At 48.6% G+C, this 26426-nt stretch overlaps 1 protein-coding gene across 4 annotated transcripts in view; it reads left to right on the forward strand.

Annotated features, from left to right (window-relative positions):
- The window catches only part of ZNF653 (zinc finger protein 653), a 161740-nt gene that overhangs the window by 85097 nt on the left and 50217 nt on the right, over positions 1–26426 (forward strand). For all 4 annotated transcript variants that reach the window (XM_086962640.1, XM_086962657.1, XM_086962649.1 and 1 more), the window contains exon 7: positions 12248–12362. In XM_086962640.1, the coding sequence (XP_086818766.1) occupies positions 12248–12362 (115 nt within the window). The remainder of the gene's footprint in view (positions 1–12247; positions 12363–26426) is intronic.

Below are 26426 nucleotides of genomic sequence, written 5' to 3' on the forward strand. Positions count from 1 at the left end.
TACCCGAACCTGTCCAGTCTCCACCTCCATGCTTGGAAATTGAGCGGCGACAGTTGAGGCCGTTTGACTTGCCTCCTGAAGTATGTAACATCATTCTGGCAGCCAGGCGTCCCTCCACAAAGTCGGTATACGCCTGCAGGTGGAAGAGATTTGTGGCATGGTGCTCAGCAAAGGCTGTGGATCCTCTCTCTGCCCCTCTTTCTGAGGTTCTTCTCTTCCTTCTTTCTCTTGCCCATCAGGGCTCTGCTCTAGGCACTATCAAGGGCTACCTTTCTGCCCTTTCAGCCTTTCTACGGCTGCCTGATCAACCTTCTTTGTTCACGTCCCCTGTTGTTAATCGATTCCTGAAAGGCATCACAAATACGTTTCCACCTGATCCCTTCGTGATGCCTCAGTGGTACTTGAACCTGGTTCTTAATTTTCTGATGTGCGCTCCCTTTGAGCCACTTCACAACTGTCCTATCCTCCTTCTTACTTTGAAGACTGCATTCCTGGTGGCCATCACCTCTGCCAGGAGAGTGAGTGAGCTCCAGGCTCTATCCTCTAAACCTCCTTTCTTTTCGGTCCATCCGGACAAGGTTGTATTGCGGACAAGGCCCTCTTTCCTGCCCAAGGTAGTCACAGCCTTCCACATCGGGCAGTCCATCACCTTGCCCACCTTCTTTCCGCCTCCGCATCCCTCGAAAGAGGAAGAGAGTCTCCACCGTCTGGACCCAAAACGTGCTCTCTCTTACTATCTGGATCGCACACGCCAGTTCCGGTTGGATGACCAACTCTTTGTTGGTTACGTGGGCGCTAAGAAGGGAAAGGCGGTGCACAAGCGGACCATCTCGCCGTGGATCATCTTGTGTATCCAGGCGTGTTACTCCTTGGCTAAGAAGGAACCCCCTGTGGGTCTAAGGGCTCATTCCACTCGGGCCACGGCGACTACAACTGCCCTGGGCCGAGGAGTGCCCTTGCAGGACATTTGCCAGGCAGCTACGTGGGCCTCGCTGCACACGTTTGCAAGACACTATTGCCTGGACATCCAAGTCCGGAGGGATGGCTACTTTGGCCGTTCTGTCCTCCAGGACTTTCTGGTGTGATTATTGGTTTGCAGACCCACCACTGGGGTTGGTATTGCTGGGGTATCTATTCTAAGGTAAGGAATCTATCACTAACGTGTCTCTTTCAGATGCACAAGTTACTACTTGTGTAACGATATATCTGTAAGAGACATTAGTTAGTGATAGATTCCTTACCGACCCACCCATCCTCCCCGTTCTGCGAACCGATATCTAGGGTTAAGGTCATCCCCTTTCAGGGCCCTAGTTTCAATGGCACCAGTGTTGGTTTTTAGCATAGCTCTGCGTTTCTGGCGTGGAAAAGCTGTGTCTAAGAACTGATGTCAGCACGCGGAGGCGTCGTCTAAGTACTCCGACGACGTCATCACGGCGCCCACGACGCCGCCGACGGACGCGGAGCCGCAGACGACGCCTACCGACGCGCAATGGTACTGCTACGCAAACATTTCAGGATCCAGTCTGACGCCTGGGGATATTCTAAGGTAAGGAATCTATCACTAACTAATGTCTCTTACAGATATATCGTTACACAAGTAGTAACTTGTGCTTCAAGCTCTCTGTTCCAAAGAGCCTTATACAGTGTTTCATCTGAATAGGGTGGTGTTGAGGACTGTTAGACCCGTCTGCTTCTGAGAGTCCCCTCACCACTATGATTTCTTTTGTTCCCCTGTACCTCCCAAAATTTGACGCTTTTCTTTGTCTACCAGGACCTTTTGTGTGCTGTTTCATGGGGCTAGATGCTCCTTGACGCCCAGTTGTTCACAAGGTTTTTGGCACCTACTCACAAGGACCCTGTGACATTATAGACTGGGATTGGCAACCTGTATGAATGACCTCAAAATGGTGGCCATCCATTTCCCTCATGTTAGTGACTCCCCTGGGAGCCTCCATGAACCTTGACCTTTCAAGGTTTTGGCGCTCTTTTACTTGGCGCGCATTCCTGACAGGAATTACTTTATTTCCCTCAGGTACACAAAATGGCTGCTCTAGAACCCCAGTATGGTGGCTGTTAGAGACCCAAATACCCAGAAGTGCCATGTCATTGGCCTAGCCCAAAGAAGGTTCTAGAACCTACTGGCACGAGCTAGCACCTCAGGGCACTGGCTATATAAGGTCCAGTCCCTGGCGGCCATTTTAGATGACCTGAAGACTAGATAGGATAATGATGTTACAGATCTAGGTGAAGAAGGAGATTCCAGACTTGACACCAGATTGACACCTGCCCTGTTGACCCCCTGAGGCAGCTGGTAGCGCGGGCAGTAGAGCAAGCAAGAGTCACTGGCGTGGATCCTGACTGGCGTTCCAGTCAGCCGTGTGTGCGGTGACCTCGCGCCTACAGCGCCTGCCCAGCGAGTGCCTCGTCACCCCCAAAAGACTGTGGCCGTTTTCGTGTGCCTTCCCCGCCCCCCCAGTGGTGAATTTCGACCGACTTGGGTCGCGAGGCGAGAGCAAGTTCGCCGCGACCGCGAGCGTCCTCTGTGCCCCTTGTGTGACCGACGCCTCCAGCGAGGAGCTCGGACGTCTCCGAGCTCCACAGGCGTAGAGTGCTTCCTGCGCAGATTGAGGTGAGGTGGTGTGCCGGGGCGGGGAAAGGCCGGCCTACGTTGGGCGGGACTACTGTCTCTGCCCCTCCCCAGTGAATCGGCGGCTGTAGCTGTGGGCGGGAACCATCCCTGTTTGAGGAAGTCGGAGGGAGGTCCGTGGAGCCCCTGAGAACCCGTCGCTGGCGAGAGAAGTGCTGAACCCGACTGAATCGCTTTTCGATTGCAGCCGATGTGAGGTGGGCCCGTCTCTTCAGGTGGGAAGCGCTGTTAAAAAGGAACTGTGAACCGGCATTTACTTGACTGAGCGCGAAGATTGTGTGACCTCTTCGGCAGCCCCGTTCGGCAGTCTAAAGACTTGGAACTGGTGCCGCCTGAGTGCTAGCGGTGACAGAAACCCCTAGGCGCGCTTAGACCCCCACCGGCAAACAGAGATCTCAACCCGGTGGCAGCCGAGTGTAAATGAAGTGTTCACTGTCTTTCCTTGCCTTTTAGATATACGCGCATAACCCCCGTGTGATTCTTAAAGAGTCCCACCACTCCCTGTTGTGCCCAGAGAAGCCTGTGTACATTAATGGTGAAAACGTCATAAACTGTAAGAGTAATCTTTCCAACCTGAAATGTATTTGCAAATGTAGTGTTCCTGAAGTATTTAATTGATGGCAGCGATACCAGAATGAACCTGTAGATGTTCTTGTAACTGAACCAGTATTTATTCTGCTATACAGAAAGTGATATTTATGCTATTTATTGAAGATATTTATTCTCGATATTTATTCTATTTATTGACAATATTTATTCCTGATATTCATTCCATTTATTGATGAACTGTACTCCTAAGCTTATTCATTGAATCTATTCCAAAATTGAAACCCAGCAAATTGTGACCCAAAAGAAATGTAAATGTGCTTTCCCAATTGATTCCGATTCACAACAGAGAATTTTTACATAAAGGAATCGTATTTTTCTACAACAGTGGTGTGGTGTCCTTCTTTTTGGTGGTTGTACAAGGAGATATTATTGGGTCAAAGTCGGCTTAACACGACAGCCTTCACTTGCCTTGACACTTGAGCCAAGCTACCCCCTTTGTGCTGGGCTTGCCCATCGCAGGTCCAACATAAAATTGGTGCTCAGCGGGTGGGATTACGAGCCGTGCTTGTTTTGGACCCCATAATAATTCCGTGTGCGCCACAGGTACACACCCGGAGTTTTCTCCCAGCGGCCCTCCAATTCAATATTTTGTTTTTTCCGAATTCTCTTCTAGAGGTGGGTGGAGGTGACCCTCAGAGTTCCTATCCTTGTAACCTACTTCGAAGTGGTTGTCCACACTTGTCACTGACAAGATGGAATTCGATATGTCAGAGCTGGAGACCTATACCGTGGCGCAGCTCAAAGAGTTCTGTCAGGAAAGGGGAGTGTTCGTTAGGCGAGGGGCCAAAAGAGAGGAGCTCCGCATTAGTCTGCGAGCCTGGGTGGAGGCGCATCCGGAGGGTATGGTAGAGGAGGAGGAGTCAGACAGGGGTACTGTCGTTAAGAGAGCTGCGGAATGTCCCCTGGGGGTGGGTGAGATGATAATCAGCCCCAAGGTAACCTCACGGGAGGGCAGCAGTGCATCAACAGGAGGGTTGTCAGAGACCGAGTTAGCTGATAGAAGAGAGGAAAGACATTTGAGGTGGGAGTTAGCTAAGCTGGAGATGGAAGGGAAGAGTATGGAACACGAGTTCAAGCTACGAGAACTCGACCTCAGAGCCAATAACATCACTCCGGAGGGTGTCGAGTCTAAGGAATTTGCCAGGGAGCTCAGGCCTCACTTACCCAAGGACGTGGTCGCTAGCTATACTGTTGGTGATGACATAGCTAAGTGGCTGGCAGCCTATGAGGTCTCCTTAAGAGCCCATGGGATCCATGAGAAGCATTGGGGTGGTGGATTGTATCGCTACATGCCTCCAACAGGTAGGGATGCCCTATTGGCCCTAGACCGGGAGGATCAGGTAGACTACCCCGCCATGAAGGTGGCGCTCATTAGAAAGTTTGGGTTGACCCCCGAGAAATACCGGCAGAGGTTTAGGGGCAGCCATAAACTGAGCTCACAGAATTGGGTTGACTTCCTGGATTATGCCAAGAAAGCCCTGGATGGGTGGGTCCAAGGTAGTGAGGTGGAAGACTATCGAGGGTTGTACAATCTCATACTCAAGGAACATCTACTCGAGAAATGTCTTCCCGAGCTGAGGCAGCACCTGGTAGACAGCAAACTTACTTGCCCCCGTAAGCTTGCTGAGGAGGCGGACATTTGGGTAAGTACCCGAGTGTCCACGAAGGGGACGGGAGGAGATTCTCAGAAGTCCGGACAGGGTGCTCCCCAGAAGAAAGAGGGTGGAGATAATAAGAAACAGGAGTTCTCCAAAGGCCCCCAAAATAACTTTAAGGGGAAAAGTTTCTTCTCCAACTCTAAGGCTAGCCCGCAAAAGAACCCTAATCCTGGCCAGAGTCAGCAGCCAAGGGTTGTCCATTGCTTTGAGTGCGGTGGTATTGGCAATATAAGGGAGACGCGAAATGCCCAAGGAGACCACCCCCTCCCACTGGAGGAAAGGCCCCGGGAGTTGCTAGTGTAGCGCTCGGGGAGGAGATGCCCTTAGTTAAGGGGAGGGAGTGGGCGATTGTGTCACCTTAGTGTCCCTGGGTGATCGGGAGATGGTTCCAAAGATCCAGGTACCCCCAAATACTACCAAGTATGGGCAATGGGTCACCATCAATGGCCATAGAGGGGAAGCTCTGAGAGATACAGGAGCCAGTATGACTATAGTCAGATAGTCAGGAGTCATCTGGTGTCCTCAGAGCAGGTGATTCCAGGCGTACTTCATCCAGCCGCGATGGCTGACGGCAGAATGAGCCACTATCCCGTGGCTGAGGTTCCCTTCGAGTGGGGAGGGGTTGCAGATTCACTTCGAGTTGCCGTAAGCCCCGCCGTGCCAGTCGATTGTCTGCTGGGCAATGATATGGAGCATAATGCTTGGAAGGAGGTGGAATACCGGACTCATTCTGAGATGCTGGGTACACCTGATTGGGCCTGTGTGAGTACCAGGTCGGCGGCTGCTCGGGAGGAGAAGTCGCATGAGTTGGAGCCTGGAACAATGGCCCACCCAGCTGCCGATGAGGGAGCATCTCGAGGACAGGAAGAGCCTGCCTCGATGTCCGTGCCCCGTGAGAAGGATAGGCCATCGGAGGAGATGGACCCGGAGTCCGCGGAGGAGGACATGGTTCCGTTGGAGGATCTGCCTATCCCCGCTGAGTGGCGAGTGGAGGGAGGACCATCCAGGGAGGAACTGAGCAAGGGACAGAGGGAATGTCCTACCCTCGAGGGTCTGAGGCAACAGGCTGAAGCCCAGGCAGCAGGTAACGAGTCTGGAAACTATCGTGTTTACTGGGAGGATGGTCTCCTCTACAGTGAGCCCAGGGCGCCAGTGCACGGACTGTCACGGGCCCTGGTAGTCCCACAGTGTTACCGAGCCTTCCTATTAGAGTTGGCTCACGAGATTCCCTTGGCAGGACACCTGGGACAGGACAAGACCTTTACACGGCTTGTCCCTCACTTTTATTGGCCTCGAATGAGGGTGGCGTCCGATACATATTGTCGGTCGTGTGTGTCATGCCAAGCCAGTGGGAAAACGGGGATGAAGCTGAATGCTCCCCTGGAACCACTTCCCGTCGTTGGCACCCCCTTTGAAAGGGTGGGCATCGACATTGCTGGGCCCTAAGATCCGCCGACAACCTCCGGTCACAGGTTCATCCTGGTACTGGTGGATCATGCCACAAGGTATCCAGAGGCAATACCTCTGAGAACCATTACTGCACCGGTAGTGGCGAAGGCCCTGATGGGGATCTTTACCCGAGTGGGATTCCCCAAGGAAGTTGTGTCTGACAGGGGGACCAACTTCATGTCCGCGTACATGCGGGCAATGTGGAAGGAGTGTGGGATGACCTACAGGTTTACCACTCCTTATCACCCACAGGCCAATGGCCTTGTGGAAAGGTTCAACAAAACCTTAAAGGGTATGATCAGAAGTCTACCCGAAAGCCTGCGGAGGAAATGGGACGTCCTCCTACCCTGTTTGCTCTTTTCTTACAGGGAAGTGCCGCAGAAGGGAGTGGGTTTCAGCCCCTTTGAGCTTTTGTACGGGCACCCTGTACGTGGACCTCTCAGCCTGGTGAGGGACTCCTGGGAAAAGTCTCCTCGGAAAGTTCCCCAGGACGTGGTGAGCTACATGCTGGCCTTCCGGAGCCAAATGGCTAAGTTGTGGAAGCAAGCTTCTGACAACTTGGAAGCCAGCCAGTCTGTGATGAAAGCGTGGTATGACCGCAATGCTCACCCAGTGGAGCTGGAGCCTGGTCAGAAGGTGTGGGTGATGGAGCCTGGAGAGCTGAGTGCCCTCCAGGACCATTGGACAGGCCCCTATGAGGTGTTGGAGAAGATGGGCAAGGCTACCTACTTGGTGGACGTGAAGACCCCTCGGCACCCACATCGGGTGTTACATGCCAACCGCCTCAAGCCCCACTACGAGAGGCCCAAAGTCATGTTGGTTATGGTGACTGATGGATCAGAGGAAGAGGACACAGAGCCTCTCCCTGACCTTTTTGCGTCTCAAGAAAAGGATGGGTCGGTGGAGCGAGTGAAACTCTCGCCATCCCTGACTCCTGAGCAGCAGGAGGAATGTCGCCAGGTCTTGGGGTCATTCGCTCCTCTGTTCTCCCTTGTCCCGGGTAAGACCCACCTGTGTACCCATGATGTGGACACAGGAGACAGCCCACCTGTGAAGTCCAAGTCTTACCGGCTGTCTGACAAGGTGAAGGCCAGCATTTGAAGTGAAGTAGCTAAGATGCTGGAGCTTGGGGTCATTGAACCTTCAAGTAGCCCTTGGTCTAGCCCGGTGGTTTTGGTGCCCAAAGCTGCTCCACCTGGCCCAACACCAGAATTACGATTCTGTGTGGATTACCGAGGACTAAATTCGGTAACCAAAACGGATGCTCATCCGATCCCACGGGCGGATGAACTGATTGACCGGTTGGGAGCTGCCCAATATCTCAGTACCATTGACCTCACTGCAGGGTACTGGCAGATTCCCATGACTGATGGAGCCAAGGAAAGGTCAGCCTTCTCCACACCTGATGGACACTACCAGTTCTGTGTCATGCCCTTCGGGCTCAAGAACGCTGCTGCCACTTTTCAGCGGTTGGCGAACACGATCCTCACCGGGATGGAGTCCTTCTCTGCTGCCTACTTAGATGACATAGCTGTCTTCAGTAGCAGTTGGGAGGATCACTTGCAGCACTTGCAGGCCGTTCTCCAGACCCTGGAAAGGGCTGGCTTGACGATCAAGGCCAGCAAATGTCAGATTGGACAGGGGTCGGTAGTGTACTTAGGTCACTTGGTGGGCAGGGGAAAGGTGCAGCCCCTTCAGGCGAAGATTGAGGCAATCATGGCCTGGAAACCCCCCAAGACCCAGACTGAGGTCTGAGCCCTCCTGGGCCTCACAGGCTACTACAGACGGTTTGTGACGGGGTATGGCACTATCGTGGCACCCCTTACTGAACTCACGACCAAGAAGCAACCCAGGAGAGTCATCTGGACGGAGGCTTGTCAGCGAGCCTTCGATACTCTGAAACAAGCATTGTGTAACGCTCCCATCTTGAAGGCTCCAGACTTCACCAAGGAATTCATTGTCCAGACAGATGCATCCGACATTGGCATTGGGGCGGTGTTATCGCAACTCAATGAGGAGGGTCTGGATCAACCCGTGGTCTTTCTGTCACGGAGACTGCTTCCCCGGGAACAGAGGTGGAGTGCCATTGAGCGGGAAGCCTTTGCGGTGGTCTGGGCACTGAAGAAGCTGCGACCATACTTGTTTGGTTCGCACTTCCTTGTTCAGACAGACCACCGACCTCTTCGCTGGCTCATGCAGATGAAGGGGGAAAACCCCAAACTGTTGAGGTGGTCTATCTCCCTACAGGGAATGGACTTTCGGGTGGAACACCGACCCGGAGTTGACCACGCCAATGCAGACGGTCTCTCCAGGTATTTCCGCCTTAGTGTTGAGAACTCCCAAGGGGTTGGGTAGCTCTCCCCACTTTCAGCTGAGGGGGACGCGTGTTAGACCCGTCTGCTTCTGAGAGTCCCCTCACCACTATGATTTCTTTTGTTCCCCTGTACCTCCCAAAATTTGTCGCTTTTCTTTGTCTACCAGGACCTTTTGTGTGCTGTTTCATGGGGCTAGATGCTCCTTGACGCCCAGTTGTTCACAAGGTTTTTGGCACCTATTCACAAGGACCCTGTGACATTATAGACTGGGATTGGCAACCTGTATGAATGACCTCAAAATGGTGGCCATCCATTTCCCTCATGTGAGTGACTCCCCTGGGAGCCTCCATGAACCATGACCTTTCAAGGTTTTGGCGCTCTTTTACTTGGCGCGCATTCCTGACAGGAATTACTTTATTTCCCTCAGGTACACAAAATGGCTGCTCTAGAACCCCAGTATGGTGGCTGTTAGAGACCCAAATACCCAGAAGTGCCATGTCATTGGCCTAGCCCAAAGAAGGTTCTAGAACCTACTGGCACGAGCTAGCACCTCAGGGCACTGGCTATATAAGGTCCAGTCCCTGGCGGCCATTTTAGATGACCTGAAGACTAGATAGGATAATGATGTTCCAGATCTAGGTGAAGAAGGAGATTCCAGACTTGACACCAGATTGACACCTGCCCTGTTGACCCCCTGAGGCAGCTGGTAGCGCGGGCAGTAGAGCAAGCAAGAGTCACTGGCGTGGATCCTGACTGGCGTTCCAGTCAGCCGTGTGTGCGGTGACCTCGCGCCTACATCGCCTGCCCAGCGAGTGCCTCGTCACCCCCAAAAGACTGTGGCCGTTTTCGTGTGCCTTCCCCGCCCCCCCGGTGGTGAATTTCGACCGACTTGGGTCGCGAGGCGAGAGCAAGTTCGCCGCGACCGTCCTCTGTGCCCCTTGTGTGACCGACGCCTCCAGCGAGGAGCTCGGACGTCTCCGAGCTCCACAGGCGTAGAGTGCTTCCTGCGCAGATTGAGGTGAGGTGGTGCGCCGGGGCGGGGAAAGGCCGGCCTACGTTGGGCGGGACTACTGTCTCTGCCCCTCCCCAGTGAATCGGCGGCTGTAGCTGTGGGCGGGAACCATCCCTGTTTGAGGAAGTCGGAGGGAGGTCCGTGGAGCCCCTGAGAACCCGTCGCTGGCGAGAGAAGTGCTGAACCCGACTGAATCGCTTTTCGATTGCAGCCGATGTGAGGTGGGCCCATCTTTTCAGGTGGGAAGCGCTGTTAAAAAGGAACTGTGAACCGGCATTTACTTGACTGAGCGCGAAGATTGTGTGACCTCTTCGGCAGCCCCGTTCGGCAGTCTAAAGACTTGGAACTGGTGCCGCCTGAGTGCTAGCGGTGACAGAAACCCCTAGGCGCGCTTAGACCCCCACCGGCAAACAGAGATCTCAACCCGGTGGCAGCCGAGTGTAAATGAAGTGTTCACTGTCTTTCCTTGCCTTTTAGATATACGCGCATAACCCCCGTGTGATTCTTAAAGAGTCCCAGCACTCCCTGTTGTGCCCAGAGAAGCCTGTGTACATTAATGGTGAAAACGTCATAAACTGTAAGAGTAATCTTTCCAACCTGAAATGTATTTGCAAATGTAGTGTTCCTGAAGTATTTAATTGGTGGCAGCGATACCAGAATGAACCTGTAGATGTTCTTGTAACTGAACCAGTATTTATTCTGCTATACAGAAAGTGATATTTATGCTATTTATTAAAGATATTTATTCTCGATATTTATTCTATTTATTGACAATATTTATTCCTGATATTCATTCATTTATTGATGAACTGTACTCCTAAGCTTATTTATTGAATCTATTCCAAAATTGAAACCCAGCAAATTGTGACCCAAAAGAAATGTAAATGTGCTTTCCCAATTGATCCCGATTCACAACAGAGAATTTTTACATAAAGGAATCGTATTTTTCTACAACAGTGGTGTGGTGTCCTTCTTTTTGGTGGTTGTACAAGGAGATATTATTGGGTCAAAGCCGGCTTAACACGACAGCCTTCACTTGCCTTGACACTTGAGCCAAGCTACCCCCTTTGTGCTGGGCTTGCCCATCGCAGGTCCAACAAGGACAAATCCCTCTTTTCTACCTAATGTGGTGTCAGATTTCCATGTAAACCAGACCATCTCTCTACCCACCATTTTTCCCAATCCCTCCACACCAGCTGAGAGGGCCTTGCATTATTTGGACCTGAAAAGGGTTTTAAAATTCTATCTTGATAGGTCCAAATCTATACGTAAGTCTGATCAACGGTCTGTCAACTATGGATCGATCAGATCATGTTATGCAGCCTCGAAACGTTCCATCTCAAGGTGGATAGTTTCGTGTGTCAGGCTTGCCTACCTATTGGCGCAGAAGGCCCTGTGGTTTTCCCCCAAAACACATTCCACCAGAGGGAAAGCGACTACTACAGCTTTTCTTCAAAATGTGCCCATGTCTGAGATTTGTAAGGCGGCGATATGGAGGTCCGTCCATACATTTACCAGACATTACTGTCTAGATTCAGAGACTAGAGCAGATACCCAGGTAGGCGAGGCCTTCTTGCGGAATCTGTTTAACGGCGGATTTTCGGCTGTTACAATCTATGGTTGGGTCATGTGTTTCTCATTTACCTGCAGGTGGTTGATGGGCTTGCTATTCTATTCAGTGCTTATGACTATTGATGAGGATCCCCTGGAAGTGAATGATACGTTACTTACCTGTAATCCTAGTTCTCTTCCAGGGGTATCCTCATCAAAGTCATAAGCAACCCACCCGCCTCCCCAGGTAAATGAGACGTTTTCAAAGTGTTTATAGTTTATTATTGAGCCCTGACTTTCAGGGTTATGCAAAGAACAACTGACATAACTGTCACCCCTGAGGCATGATGGGAAGCCAGGGGTCATGGCTGCCTTAAAGGCACAGTGCCAGTTTTTGTTGAAAATGCTTTCATGTTCTATGCTATTGCTTTACAATGCAGCCTGTGGGCTAACAATGTCTATTCATTAGCAATTTTCAGGATTTGTGAGTGTTTTGCTAATTAAAACAGAGTTCAAGTGCTATTTGATCTAATGTGTTTTTATATGCTTGCAAATACAGTCTATGTATGGGTAATTACATTGTTTAGCCTCAGTTTTGGGGCTGCATTGGTGTGAGAAAAAATGATATATGTACATACATATATGTGGAGCTAGATATATGTGATTTCCATATATAATTTTATATTGTTTCCGGGGTCCCCGCACATGGGCGGGAATATTCAGTGTTTATGACTTTGATGAGGATAACCCTGGAAGAGAACTAGGATTACAGGTAACTTATCCTTTCTGTATGAATGAAGAGACAAACTACAGATCCTCTGACTTGTGTCTGTCATCACTTCTGCCAGGCAGCAGAAGGGCATAAGGTGCGCTCTTTAGCATGGTCCGAATTTTCCCTTGGTTCTGTGTGTGTCAAGGTTTTGGTGCCAGTTATACACAGATACCGTTTCTTACTGCTTTGCATTCTGCAGTGAGCACTGACTTGTGAGATCTTTCTTTTTCACAGAATCATGTCAATCTTGTACACCGCAAAGGAAGGACCAAGGTCTGTCCCCACCCAGGCTGCGGCAAGAAGTTCTACCTCTCAAATCACCTGGGCCGACACATGATCATCCATTCAGGTATGGGACAACATAGCTGGGGGGATATGGAACAAAATAGCTGGGGAAGGGTGTTTGAGAGTTTCTAAGGTGTATGACTTGAGCCTTTCACAAATGTAAATACCCTCTTTATCACATGATTCATTAGCCACTTTGTTTCCCTCAAGTTGGAGCAGGCAAGGTAATAGTAGCTGGTGTACGTAGTGAGTTGTTTGGGGCAATCACTGTGTCAAAATGGGAATGGATAATTGACAATAGAGGCACCTAGTTAGCCATCATTGGATTGTTCAAATATTGAGATGCTTTGGATTATTCTTCATTGCCAAGTTGGCAGCATACAGCAAAACGCTATACATAGTAGTGTTAAAACAATATATATAATATAGGAGTCTCTGTAGCCTATCCACCTCATGCCACCAAAAAGTTGGATTGGTCTTTGCACAGACAGTAGAGGTCTCCACTTCTCAGATTTTCCTTTGTACTCCGTATCCTCCGACTCTGTTCTGTTGTCCCTGCATTCACGCTGCTTCTACCAACATCTGAAGTTTGAAACAGTTCTAATTTGCTGTGCACTGAAGCTGTTAGAAATGAAAGACCTTTTACTTAATCTCTTTTCTTACTGGGAATTCTGCCTCGCCCAACTTCAGCTTTCTGAATCCCACAGGAGATGTCTCTGGTAGCTGGACCAAGAGAGGTTCTTATGATCTGCATTTTCATTACATCACACCTTCGTACTAGACATTGCTGAATATTTAAACCCTGCATTGCTTGCCCCCTAACAAGAGGCAGATCACCGTCTAGAATGCTTTTGCACCATAAACATCAGCATTGCAACATCAGCCAGACCAGTTTAGTCAAAAACGTACTATGTATTGCCCTTAGAGATGCCGTTTTATTGGGAATGGAGTCTGTCAGGAGGTCACCTCCTACTTTTAAAAAATGTGAAAAATTGTAAGGAAAGTTATGCGCTAGCTACTAGAGATCAAATGTAAATGTAAATTGATACTTGTATAGCGCACTACTCACCCGCAAGGGTCTCAAGGCTCTTGTACGAATACCGCTGTGGAACCCATCCTGGCTTTCCCTGTGAGGCGTCCACTCCTGGGCACCCCCAAGGTGGAGGCCAGGCATCCTTAGCGTTGTGGGGGCCGTTATGGAGATTAAGCAAGCTATTGCCCAAAGTTGCAGAGTGGGACTCAATGATTGGAATAGGCACCGAGGCGAGAATTATCAAGTCAGTGGAATTTTGAGCCCAAGACCCACCGAGGCGGGGAATTGAACCCTGGTCCCGGGCTAGACATCTGCATCAGGGTCTGCCTCTCTAACCATTGAGCCACACTTCTCCACTGTGAATGTGAATTTCTGAACAAACAGGTGGCAATCTCTATGGAAATCGTGCCCTTCCCTGTTGACAAGTGTGCTCTGTCATCATTAAATGAAACCTAAACATGCATCGTCTGCTACCTAAATATGCAAGGTGCTCATCAGCTGCTGCCTCATAAACAAGGCATCCTTGTTAATGGGGGAAACCACAGACAAACACTGCCACTTCAACCATTATTCCTCTATCCATAAAGCCCTCATCAAATTGAACATCTTAATCAGTGACCTCAAGAGCCGCCGCCTCATGAAGTAATTTACAGAAGGTGAAAGGTGTGTGTGATAAGACTGTGTCCTTTTTGTCAATGTTGGCAGCATCATCAGTGACATCTTCGGCTTTTGTTGGTGCCTTTCCACATTCCATCTGGTGTGAAGGTGTATCTGTTAAGGTGCAAGTAGTACTTAATTTCCTAAGAAACCTAAGAACTTGAAGAAGGTTTTGTGTATGGTAGGTTGTCAGATTCAGGCCAGGTGAACATTTAGTTCCTTCTTGGTAAGGGGGAAATATTATGTGATGCAGGAAGATGGTACCTACTTTCCACAAAGGCTTCGTCTTCTGTATTACACAACCTGTCAGAGGTTCACATATCCCTAACCTCCAGTGGTCTAGGTGGCAGCAGAATTCTTGTGATCACTTTATGGATCAAATTTGCATATTCTGTTTACATGTCATATGCAAACAAGATGAAAACGTTTTTTTTTTAAATGCTGCAACCCAAAGGCTTTCGCACCTACATAGGAACACCCTAATCGAAATTCCTTTATACTTTAAGAACCCTTCTACCTCCCCAACATCAGTTTTATAATTTGTTAGTCCTGAGCTCAGGGCATATCTCAGTTGTGACCTTTGTTGAGGCGCTATTAGCAACTCCAAAAGGAATTTAGTATAGAGAGCTCAATGTACTCGCTGACTAGAAAATCCCCAAAGTGCCCTGAAGGTTTTCGCTGTCCTAGTAATCACGGGCAAATGTTTCTGTTTTCATTGTATCCCACATTCATTGTAGCCATCCGTGGGATGTCTACAATGAATGTTTTGGCTAATAGGGCTGCAATGGGCATTCTTTCGGAGTGCAGGGCCATTGATATCTGTTTCCCCATTTTGATAATAACGGATAGGTGAGTCGATAGGCAGACCCAGCAACATGTGTGACAGAAATCCGAGTAGGCTCGTAAGCAATATATCATAATCTAGGGCTTCTCCCCAATACACTTTGAGTTTAAGGCATCTCCACAGCAAATGGGTCAGTGTCCCTGTCTCCACAATCTCATCAGCATCAGCATCTTACCAAGTTATTAGTGTCCAGTTAATTAGCTGTTTGAGGCATGTGGGCTGCTGAATTCATATCTTGTGCATAGATCGCGGCCTAGTGTTTGATCCGGATGATTGCACCTTGTTGTCCTGGAAGAGTCTTCGAAGTATCACGAGATAGGTGACTCCTCCCCTGGACTACAGTGCGCATGGGCATCTTCTCCATCCTCAGATTGTTTTTTTCCGCCATTGGGTTCGGATGTTATTCCTCTACTCCAACTTCGGAACCGAAACTAAAGTTCTTTAAAAGGCCAAAAGGACTTTGACTGCGACTGTATTGTTCTCGCTCTGTACTTCTTGACTCGACCAAACTTTCCATCTTGATCCGGTCGTTGACGCGGGCCGTTGGGCCTTTCGATGGAAAGGAGCCCGTTCAAAAGGTGCCCACAATGCCACTCCAAATTCCCGCATACTGACAAACATACAGTATGCAACAAGTGCTTATCACTGGAGCACAACGAAGAAAATTGCCCAGCTTGTGCCCAATTCCGTTCGAAGAAGACCATCCGGATTCGACGGGCCGCTAGGCAAGAGATGCAGCGACCGGGATCGGAACCAGAGAACATCTTCGACGATGAACAAGAACTCCCAGAAGCGGCGGACTCTGATCTAGAGATCGTCACTGTCGAGGACCAGTCGGACTCTGATGACCAGATCCCGCCGGGGCAAACCGTGAGTACACAGCCCCCAACGCCGCTTATCCCGAAACCGAAGGCTCTGGTCGAAGCATCGCCTAAAGGCCTTAGCCGAGATTAACAAACTCCTTCAGAAGCCCCGCCTTCCGGCTTGGCTCCGAAGCCAAAAACAAAGCCTTCCGATAGCCCAGGTCCAAGTAACATTCTCCCCAAGAAGGTTGTCGAACCCAAGAGGGTCGTCGAACCAAAGGTCGTCAAACCGAAGAAGACCGTAAAGCCAAAGGTCGTTGAACGGAAGAATGGTGTCGGGCCAAAAGTCGTCGAGCCGAAGAAGGCGGTCGAACCAAAGAAGGTCGCCCAACCAAAAAAGATTATCGAGTCAAAGGCTATCGAGCCGGAGAAAAGATTCGAACCAAAGCGGGTCGTCGATCCAAAAGGAACACACGACCCAAAGAAGGCCGTCGATCTTAAAAAGAGTGTGGATCAACACAAACAAGATCACACCACGAAACCCATTGAACCGAAAAAAGTTACTGAGTCGACAAAAAACATTGAGCCTAAGAAAGCCGTCGAGCATAAGAAGCGTATCGAACCAAAAGCTCCGGTCGATGCGAAACAGGTCGTCGACCCAAATAAAGTCGGCGAGCAGAAAAAGACGGCTAAACCAACAAAAGACCCCCAAAGCACCAGTCGAGCCGAAAAAGACTCCACAGCCAAAGGCCCTCGAGCCAAAAATTCACAAACAAGTCAATAAGCTAAAAACATCGGCGCCAAAGACACGGACAGTGGAAGAAGAACTCTTCCATCCCGATCCGGAATCAGAGGAACAATCTAAACTGTATATAAACCCTGAGACTGACAAAGTTACAGTTTATTACCGAAAGAAGAGACCATTGGACGCAGACACTCCTTCCCCTGTTCCTCCAAAGAAAAAGCACTTCAAGACTTCTCCCTTTAGGCCTTTTACTCCTCCTCCTTTCTATCCCAATATGCCTTGTGTGCCCTACTCCCCTACACATTCAGACTATAATGATGAGAATAACATGGGGGAAGATCCTCAAGATGATTTTAACGAGCCAGAGGATCCACATCCACAGGATGACACATGGGAGGATCAGAATGATCCATATGATACACAACCCATCCCTGACACCTCCCCATACCCTACTAAGCCGTTGCCTACCGACGACACCATTGTGTTTAACCAACTGCTAGATAGGGCAGCAAAATGGCATAACGCCGACATGCACACTGACCCAATAGAAGAAGATTTTCTATTTGACACTTTTCCTACCTCTGAGAAAAATTCAGGACACTTCCTATGCTGAAAGGGGTACTAAAACACGCACCAGATATATTTAAAGATCCAGGCAGAGCATGTGTACTAAATCCCAGGATTGAAAAGAAATATAAGGCGGCCCCTACAGACCCTGCTTACATTAAAGGCCAGTTGCCTTTAGACTCACTGGTAGTAGCAAAGGCTCGGAAAAGAGCTAACTCGCAAACAACAGGAGATGCTCCACCTCCTGACAAGGAGTCTAAGATATTGGAAGCTTCAGGCAAAAGGGTAGCCTCACAGCCTTCTAATTCATGGAGAATTACAAATACACAGGCTCTACTAGCTCGCTACGATAGAGCACACTATGACCAGCTTGAGAGTTTACTGCAACACCTGCCAGAACCTTACAAAGCTCAAGCTAACGACCTCATACAAGATGGCAAATTTATCACCAATGCGCCCATTAAATGTGCGCTTGAAGCAGCCGACACGGAAGCCAGGTCCATTAATACTAGCGTATTACTACGCAGACACGCCTGGCTACGCGTCTCTGGTTATAAGAATGAGGTTCAATCCACCATCCTCAACCAACCAGTTAATCAAGACTTCCTGTTTGGCCCTGCAGTAGATACCATTTTAGATAAAATGAAAAAAGATACCGAAACTGCAAAATCTATGGGCGCGCTGCAGTTTCAACAACACAGAGGTTCCTTTTGTCGCTCCTCCTACAGAGGCACCGCACGAGGCAACACCTCACAGACTTCCTCTACATATAAAGGCAACACCCAAAGTTCCTTTAACAAAGGCTATAACAGGGGAGGTTATAGGGGCAATAATAACAAGGGCAGAGGACGTGGCGGCAATAACACCAGAGCCTCCACGGCCACCAAACAGTGACTTCATCACACTCCCTCCAGACCATCTAACACCAGTCGGAGGCAGAGTCAAACAATTCCTACCAGTCTGGAACGCAATTACCACAGAGAGGTGGGTGAGACAAATTCTCCAGTATGATTATTGCCTGGAACTCACTTCTACTCCACCCAACATACCATCCAAACACTGTCCTATGTCCAAAGAACACATCACCCTGTTACAACAAGAGGCAGTCCCTATTCAACACCAGGGGACATGAGTATACTCACTATACTTCCTTATTCCCAAGAAGGACGGGTCCCTCAGACCAATATTGGACCTCTGACCGCTGAACCAATACATACTCTCGGAGCACTTCCATATGATCACTCTACAACAGGTACTCCTGTTACTCCAGCAAGGCGACTTCCTAGCAACATTAGAACACAAGGACGCACATTTTCACATATCTTTACATCCAGCTCACAGGAAATACCTCAGGTTCACAATAGAAGGTCAACAATATCACTTCAAGGTTCTCCCCTTCGGGGAAACCACAGCCCCTAGAGTATTCACAAAATGTTTAGCGGTAGTAGCTGCAACACACCCACGTGTTTCCATACCTGGACGATTGGCTCATAAAAGCAAACTCGAATGCGCAGTGTGCAAGCCATACGTCTCAGACACTCCAGCTGCTACACAGCCTGGGTTTTTCCATAAAGTACCCAAAATCGCATCTACAACCCTCCCACATACAGCAATATCTGGGAGCTACAATAGATACCTCAGTAGCAAAGGCATATCCAAATTAAGCCAGGATAGCCAACATGCAGACGATTTCAGCCACAACACTATTTGCCAGCTCGAGTGTTCATGCAGCTCATAGGCATGATGTCCTCCTGCATATTCATTGTCCCTCATGCCCGACTTCAAATGCGTCCACTGCAGGAATGCCTAGCACGTCAGTGGAACCAAGCTAAAGGACAACTGAAGGACCTAGTGTTGGTAGACAGTCGCGCTTACAACTCTCTGCAGTGGTGGAACCCACAAAACCTTTCCAAGGGGCGACTGTTCCAAGAGCCGGTTCCACAACTAGTACTAACAGCGGCGCATCACTGACAGGTTGGGGAGCCCACTTACTTCAATACACAGTCCAAGGGCTCTGGACAATCAAACAAAGGAAATTGCATATCAACCAACTAGAGTTGCTAGCAATATTTCTGGCACTAAAAGCATTCCATAAATACTTGTACAAAAAGGCTGTGTTGATCCGGACGGACAACATGACAGCCATGTACTACATCCAGAAACAAGGAGGAACACACTCTCCACAGCTGTCCCACTTAGCACAGAGCATATGGAGGTGGACAATTCCAAGAAACATTTTTCTCCTAGCAGAATACCTGCCAAGGAAAGACAATCAAGTAGCGGATCTGCTAAGCAGACACAGCCAACAGCTACACAAATGGGAGATTCACCCCCAAGTTCTCCAACCATTCTTCCAGAAATGGGGGCACCCAGAAATAGATCTGTTTGCCACAAACGAAAACTCAAAATGCCAGTACTTTGCCGCCAGGTTCCCACATCCGTTGTCACAGGGCAATGCGATATGGATGAACTGGTCATGCAAATTTGTGTACGCTTTTCCACCAGCTCCACTGATTCCGCTGGTAGCACGCAAACTACGTCAGCAGTCACTCACAATGATCCTGGTTGCCCCCACATGGGCAAGACAGCCATGGTACACAACGTTCCTGGAACTTTCAGTAGTTCCCCTTCAAAAACTGCGCCTCTCGCCCCATCTTTTAACTCAGAACCATGGAGAAATCAAACACCCAGATCCCAATCAGATGAACCTAGCGATCTGACTCCTGAGGTCTTAGAGTTCGGATACCTTAACTTACCTCCTGATTGCATGAATATTATCAAGGAGGCAAGACAGCCAACTACTAGAGCATGCTATGCAGCTAAATGGAAAGGATTTGTAATTTATTGCAACAATAACCAAATCAATCCATTAGATGCTTCCATCCAAAACATTATCTGTTACCTCTTGCATCTTCAAAGATGCAATCTAGCATACTCTTCTATAAGGCTACATCTTGCTGCTATAGCAGCATATCTCCAAAACAGGCAACACCTTTCCCTGTTTAGGGTACCACCAATCAAGGCTTTTATGGAGGGTCTTAAAAGGATAATCCCTCCAAAGCACCCACCTTCACCAGTCTGGAACTTGAATTTAGTACTTACCAGACTTACGGGACCTCCTTTCGAACCACTCCACTCATGTGAATTGCAATTTCTAACATGGAAGGTGGCATTCTTGATTGCCGTTACCTCCCTCAGGCGAGTAAGTGAGCTTCAGGCACTAACAATTCAAGAACCCTTCATGCAAGTACACGCAAATAGGGTAGTACTTACGACCAACCCTAAGTTTATGCCAAAAGTCATATCCACTTTCCATATCAATCAATCAATAGAACTGCCAGTTTTCTTCCAAAACCCAGTCAGTAGCTGAAAGAGCCCTACACACACTAGATGTAAGGAGAGCTCTGCTATATTATGTTGACAGGACTAAATCATTTCGAAAAACAAAGCAGCTGTTTGTTGCTTTTTCATCGCAACATAAAGGTAATCCCATCTCAAAATTTGGAATAGCCAGATGGATAATTAAATGCATTCAAGTATGCTATAAAAAAGCTAAACACACTCTAACAGTTCCCCCAAGAGCACACTCTACGCGTAAAATGGGGGCATCCATGGCTTTCTTGGGGAATATCCCCCTTTAAGACATATGTAGGGCAGCTACATGGTCTACCATACACACTTTCACTAAACACTATTGTGTAGACGTGCAATCAGAGCAGCAAGCTGCTGTAGGCCAGGCTGTCCTTAAAACTCTTTTTCAGACTGCTGCAGCTGGTACAGGTGACCACCGCTAGAGGAGATACTGCTATACAGTCTATGCACAAGATATGAATTCAGCAGCCCACATGCCTCGAACGGAATATGCTACTTACCAGTATGCATCTGTTCTTGGCATGTAGGGCTGCTGACATTCATATCGCCCACTCTCCTCCCCCGTGCCTGTTGCAGCTGCAGTATTCTCTCTTACAGTATTCTCTTTTGCATGGCAATCTCTTACTTTGCTATACTCAATCTCTGCCACAATGGCGAAAAACAATCTGAGGATGGAGAAGATGCCCATGCGCACTGTAGTCCAGGCGAGGAGTCACCTATCTCGTGATACTTCGAAGACTCTTTCAGGACAACAAGGTGCAATCATCTGGACCCAACACTAGGCGGCGATCTATGCACAAGATATGAATGTCAGCAGCCCTACATGCCAAGAACAGATGCATACTGGTAAGTAGCATATTCCTTAACTGGGGGGTCAGTACATGGTTAGTTTGACCTTGGCTTCTCTTGCTGGCCAGCTCTGTGCAGTATTTTGAACTCTGGTGTATGTTTGCTCCCATTCTTTTCCAGATATGTTCTGGCTTAGGTATTTCTTCCATCGGATGTACGTTGTTACAACGTATGTTGTAACAACGCATGCCTTTACCACGCAAGTCTTACGCGTTGTAGGGCGTGGATTTAGGAATCTTATAATTTTATATTCCAACACCAGTCCCCGTAACAGTAGGGAAGGTGTTGGAATATAAAATTGCAAGATTCCTTATCCCACAGCGCCATCCAGCGCAAGTCGTAGTAACGACTTGCTTTGTAATAGCTGCGGGGTAAAGGCATTGCGGTGTAAAAACCGCGTCGTAAACGATGTTCCCCCTTCCATCGCAATTGCTTTAGTGACTTTCTGGCCACTTTAGTTTTAAGGAGTAGTTCATGTGTGTCTGAAAATAGTTTCATCATCCTTGAGTACTAGCCATCTCTCAAATCTCATCAAGTGTCTGCATGCAGTTGGTTCGAGATCTTAAGGGCCCATTGGTGAATCTGCCAGCAGCGATACCTCTTCTTTTATGGGATTTCAAGTCAAATGGCATTGAAGTGATCTGAATTTAACAGATCTTACAATCTTGTACATTTGCCTTTTGTACACACCTCATAAGGCTGAGGGTTTACTGCAGTAGAAGATGTTCTCAATTATATACTTAAATGGGAAGGAGAACTAACTGGGTCCTGTAGGGGTTACTGCCTTGTCTCATACTTTTTGGTGGGAGTTAATGAATACCATCCACATGGCCTGCGATTTCTGTCCTACCAGAGGACTTTCCGTATGTTCCTTCCACTTTTACCTGATCAGTGCCGAAAGCATTGTTTCTTCTTATGTCTGTTCCTCATTTCCCCTCAAAATGGAGCTGGGTGGTTTGGTAATACTTTAGAACAGTGGTTCTTTACCTGTGGTCTGGGGACCCCTGAGGGGGAGTCTGAGAATCCTCCTCATGGGGTCCGCAACTACGTATAAAATGTACTTATATTAACATATTAACAAAGTGTATATAAATACAGAAGCAAAATGCACAGTTGAACTTTTTAAAACATTCCGTTATTGTGAGGGAATTTGAAATTGAACTCTAAAAATTAAGTTAGTATCTTCAGATTGATTAATGAGAGCAGTGCAAGTGCATCAAACTGAATACAGTGTGGGCGATGAGTAGCCTCAACTGACTTTAGAAAAGCTCCATACTTCCCATTAATTTAAAACATTTAATCATTTTTATATTTGTTTGATTTATGTATTGTTTTGCAGATTAAATGATCGAAAATGCATAGGCCAGGGTCCCGATCTTCCAGTAATTACTCATTGGGGGTTCCCGGATTCCAATAATGATTCAGTGCAGGTCGCAGTGTTCCAGTAATGATTAAGTGGGGTCCCTCAAAAGTCAAAAGGTTAAGAACCACTGTGTTAGAATATCGAGAAGAACCAATCTTCCCTCTTTCGATGGTACAGCCATCTTACTTCAACAAACCATGGTTGCTTCCATGCCAGAATAAAGTTCTCTAGTGAACTTTATGGTTGTTTAATCAGTGTACTTGTATGTGGGAAAGGATAGTTTGAAAGAAGGATATAATTTTGGGTTATATTGTAATTTTCTCCACTGTTGTGCATCCCAAACAGGAAAGCTCACTCTAATCCATGATTGTAATTGTGTCCTAATAGTTTGTAGGATTGGGGTACAGTTTGCAGCTGCTAGTGGAACTCATACATGTGTAATGCAAATGCCCGAATATTTAGGTATATCTGAATGACTTGCTGAAGAGGAAAATGGGCCTTTATTTTATTTAGCGTGTCTAATGGTACTGACAGCACTTGAGATTTTTGCAGCTTCACTTGGAACCCTGAGATTTCCGCGTATTTGTCCAATTCCTGCATAAGCTGTGGTTGGACTGCTCTATGAGTGCAGTCTGGATGTTACCCACATACAAAGTTGAATTGTATGTTTCGTTGCCAATTTTGACTCCTTGAATTTCTGAATTATTGCCAGTGGCTTTGATTGCTGCTGTTCAGCATCAGCAAAAACACAATAAAACTGATTGCCAGTGCTGAACAGCATCTACAATAATAGGGTAAAAAGGCGCAATTATGTATATGACCCATGCGTCGATTAAGTGGCAGTTAATTAGTTTTTTGTTTCTCATTGCTCCAGATTGCAAATGCCCATCTTGAAACATTAAATAAAACAAATACAAAAACTGTGTTAACGCATTTTTTCCAGAAAAGAGCACACTCGAAACACATTTCAGCTGCTGACTCCTCAAAAAAGATTACTGAAAAAATAAAGAACCTAAAACAAGAGACTGGGAATGGGAAGCAACAGATATAGCCATTGAATATGAAGCATGAACATGAGATTGATAAGAAAACTAACCAATACTAAGCAGTGGGCTAATCCAAACTTGACTCGAAGTACTGGTATTATCCCTTCTGTGCAGTCTTTGGAAGTGAATTGTGTGCTCAGGCTTGTCTCCTCGACGGTCGGCGGGTGGGTGGATAGAGGAATAGCAAGGAGTTCTAGATGAAGTAAAAGAGAAGCTGTGGGACGGTTTAAAAAAATTAAAAAGTAGAGGTAGGAGAAGCATGTAGAGCCAGGACATGGAGAGACAGCTACGTAGAAGTGAAACACATGGGTGATAGAGCAATCTGGAGCTGAGGGGAGAAGCTCGCGAGTAATAGTGCATTGGGGAGAAAACACATGGAGGCACGCACATTGTGGAAGGGGAAAAGCATACTAGCGAGAGAGAGCAACATAGAGCACTGTGGAGGTGGGAAGAGAAGAGAGACAGCTGGAAAGCATGCACTTATAGAGTCCTAAATCAAAAAGATGACATTAATTCTTGAAAATTAAACAGTGGAAGGGCACATGCAATGAGGCCGTAATCCAGGGAAGTGACAAACACAAGAAGTGGAAGGAAAGTCCACACAAGCTAATGAGCAAAAAGCAAGCAAATGAGTGACGTTACAGTCAACCTGTGGTGAGAAATGGCCTAGTGGCAGCCAACTCTCTGTCTGGGCAGTTTCAGAGATTTCTCTTGGTGTTGCTCCGGTATCATCGTTACGGCTTGATTAGAATCTGTGTTGATGTGCTCTACCCATGGTCTTCCCCCAGGGGGCTCTTTGCCCTTATGGCGTTATTGCTGCTGCTTACTTCATTACCTTAATTTTGTAGATTTATCTTTCCACTGTTTTATCGTCTGAGACACACTTTAAGTCCCAAACTAGTTTGAAGCTCAGGCCTCATAGCCTTGCTGCTAAATTCGGGCTTTGCTGTTCTATGTGAATTACTTGGTGTGAGAAAGTGCCATCTTTCTTGTCTTGGTATGCCCCCACTTTTTTTTGAACTGCTGATGTGCTTTGACTGAGTGTGCCCTGTGTCCCTGCCAATCAGGTACCCAGGGCCTGTGTTCCTGCCCTAAAAAGAAAAGCTATGCTAAACAAAATACCCAATTGGCATCTTGGCCACCTGACAGCCCCTAGTAAATGGTACCCTAGGTACCCAGGGCATGGTGACCAGAGAATACCCATGAGGGCTGCAGCACTTATTGTGCCATTCCCAGGAGCCCTGTACCCTGGCACCCACACACTGCCTTTGCAGGCGGAGTGCCTAAGTACATAACTAAAACTAGAGTCGACATGGCACATATCCCTGTGTGCCATGCCCACAGAACCCACTGCCCTGGCATACTTCAGTCACCCCTCTAGCTGGGGGCCCTAAGCCAGAGGTGAGGGGACAGGTGCATGAGCCCTGTGCCCCTACAGTACCCAGGGCCATTCCTGGGCACTGTAAGTGCTGTGCTGCCATTTAAGAGTATATGGTGCTGGGAGGTTGTCATTTACGAACTCCACAGCACCATAATGTTCTCACTGATGACTGACAAGTTTGTTACCAAACTTCTCAGCACATTAAACCTGCACTGATGCCAGTGTGGGATTTAATGTAAAATGCACGATAGGGCATCTTAGAGATGCCATCCAAAACCCGAACCTACAATCCACGTCTGGGCTGAGTGGCTGCAGAGGCTGCCACACAGCAGACATGTTGCTGGACCCCTGGGTGGAGATCCCCCGCTCTCCTGGGCCTGCAACAATGCACATCCTGGGCGAGGTGCTATGTCTCCTCCCCCAGGAAGAACATGAACAAGCTTCAAAGGCATACCGCCTCTGAGAGCTTCTCCAGGCCATTTTCTGTACCCAGCAACTGGCCCCCCCACCTGTTCCACCCCCACTCTGGCAGGAAGACTGGCGGGAAAAACTACGTCAGGAAGGAGGGTGGGCCAACCTTTGCCAACTCCACCCCTCAGGTGGAGGAGGCGAGGTGAAGCACGACCCTGGGCTCTGGCCATCTTGTAGATGGGGAGTCCTGCCCAATCCCAGCTAGGCTCCTGCCCCCTCCCACAGGAGAGGAGCAGGCTAGGGGGTGTCCTCACCCCAGGACAGGAACACATTGGTCCCTGCCCTTGCCCTACCTGTAACGCCCCATAATTTAGTATTTAGGGGCTCCCTGAACCTTCCTTCCTCAGATCCCGGTATCAAAAGAAGAAAGAAGATCAAGAAGAAGAAGACCCGCCGCGCAGCTGCTAACAGGACAACAACAACTGATTTGGCCCCAGCCCTACCGGCCTGTTGATCCTGGAACCTGCTCCTGCCTAATCCTGGTGACCTCCGCGGACAGTAACCTTGGGACACCCAGAGGACCTGCCTGCCTTGACCCTCTGGAAGATTGGGACTCCCATCAGCAGAGGCTCTGCTACAACACCCCACCTGGTGCTCACCAGGAAGCTCCGCCCCAGCCCACTCTTCACCAGCCGAGCCCGGGCCGGGCCGCCAGGCCAACCCGAACCAAGACCACGAGGACATCCCCCCCGGCGACTGGGACCCGAAGTCCAGTGCCCAAAGACCCTCCTCGACGAACCAGCCGACGCCTGCAGACTCAGAACCAGGGGTCACCACCAACCGCAACCAGCCGAAGGTAAGCTTTTCCGACCCCCAAAGACACCCCTGCACCCGGAGCCCCGCGGCCCCCTGTGCCTCCCTTTGGGGTACCTACCTGTGCTCCATCATCCCAACTTACCTCTTGAAGTGCTGGTCGCCCCTGGAGAGTCACCGTCCCCGAGCCTGCAGCCTTTGTTCCTCTTTCAAGATCCTCATTGGATAACATTGAGCGCCCAAT

This window comes from Lissotriton vulgaris, chromosome 1_1, assembly GCF_964263255.1.
Source record: "Lissotriton vulgaris chromosome 1_1, aLisVul1.2, whole genome shotgun sequence".
NCBI classification, from domain to species: Eukaryota; Metazoa; Chordata; class Amphibia; order Caudata; family Salamandridae; genus Lissotriton; species Lissotriton vulgaris.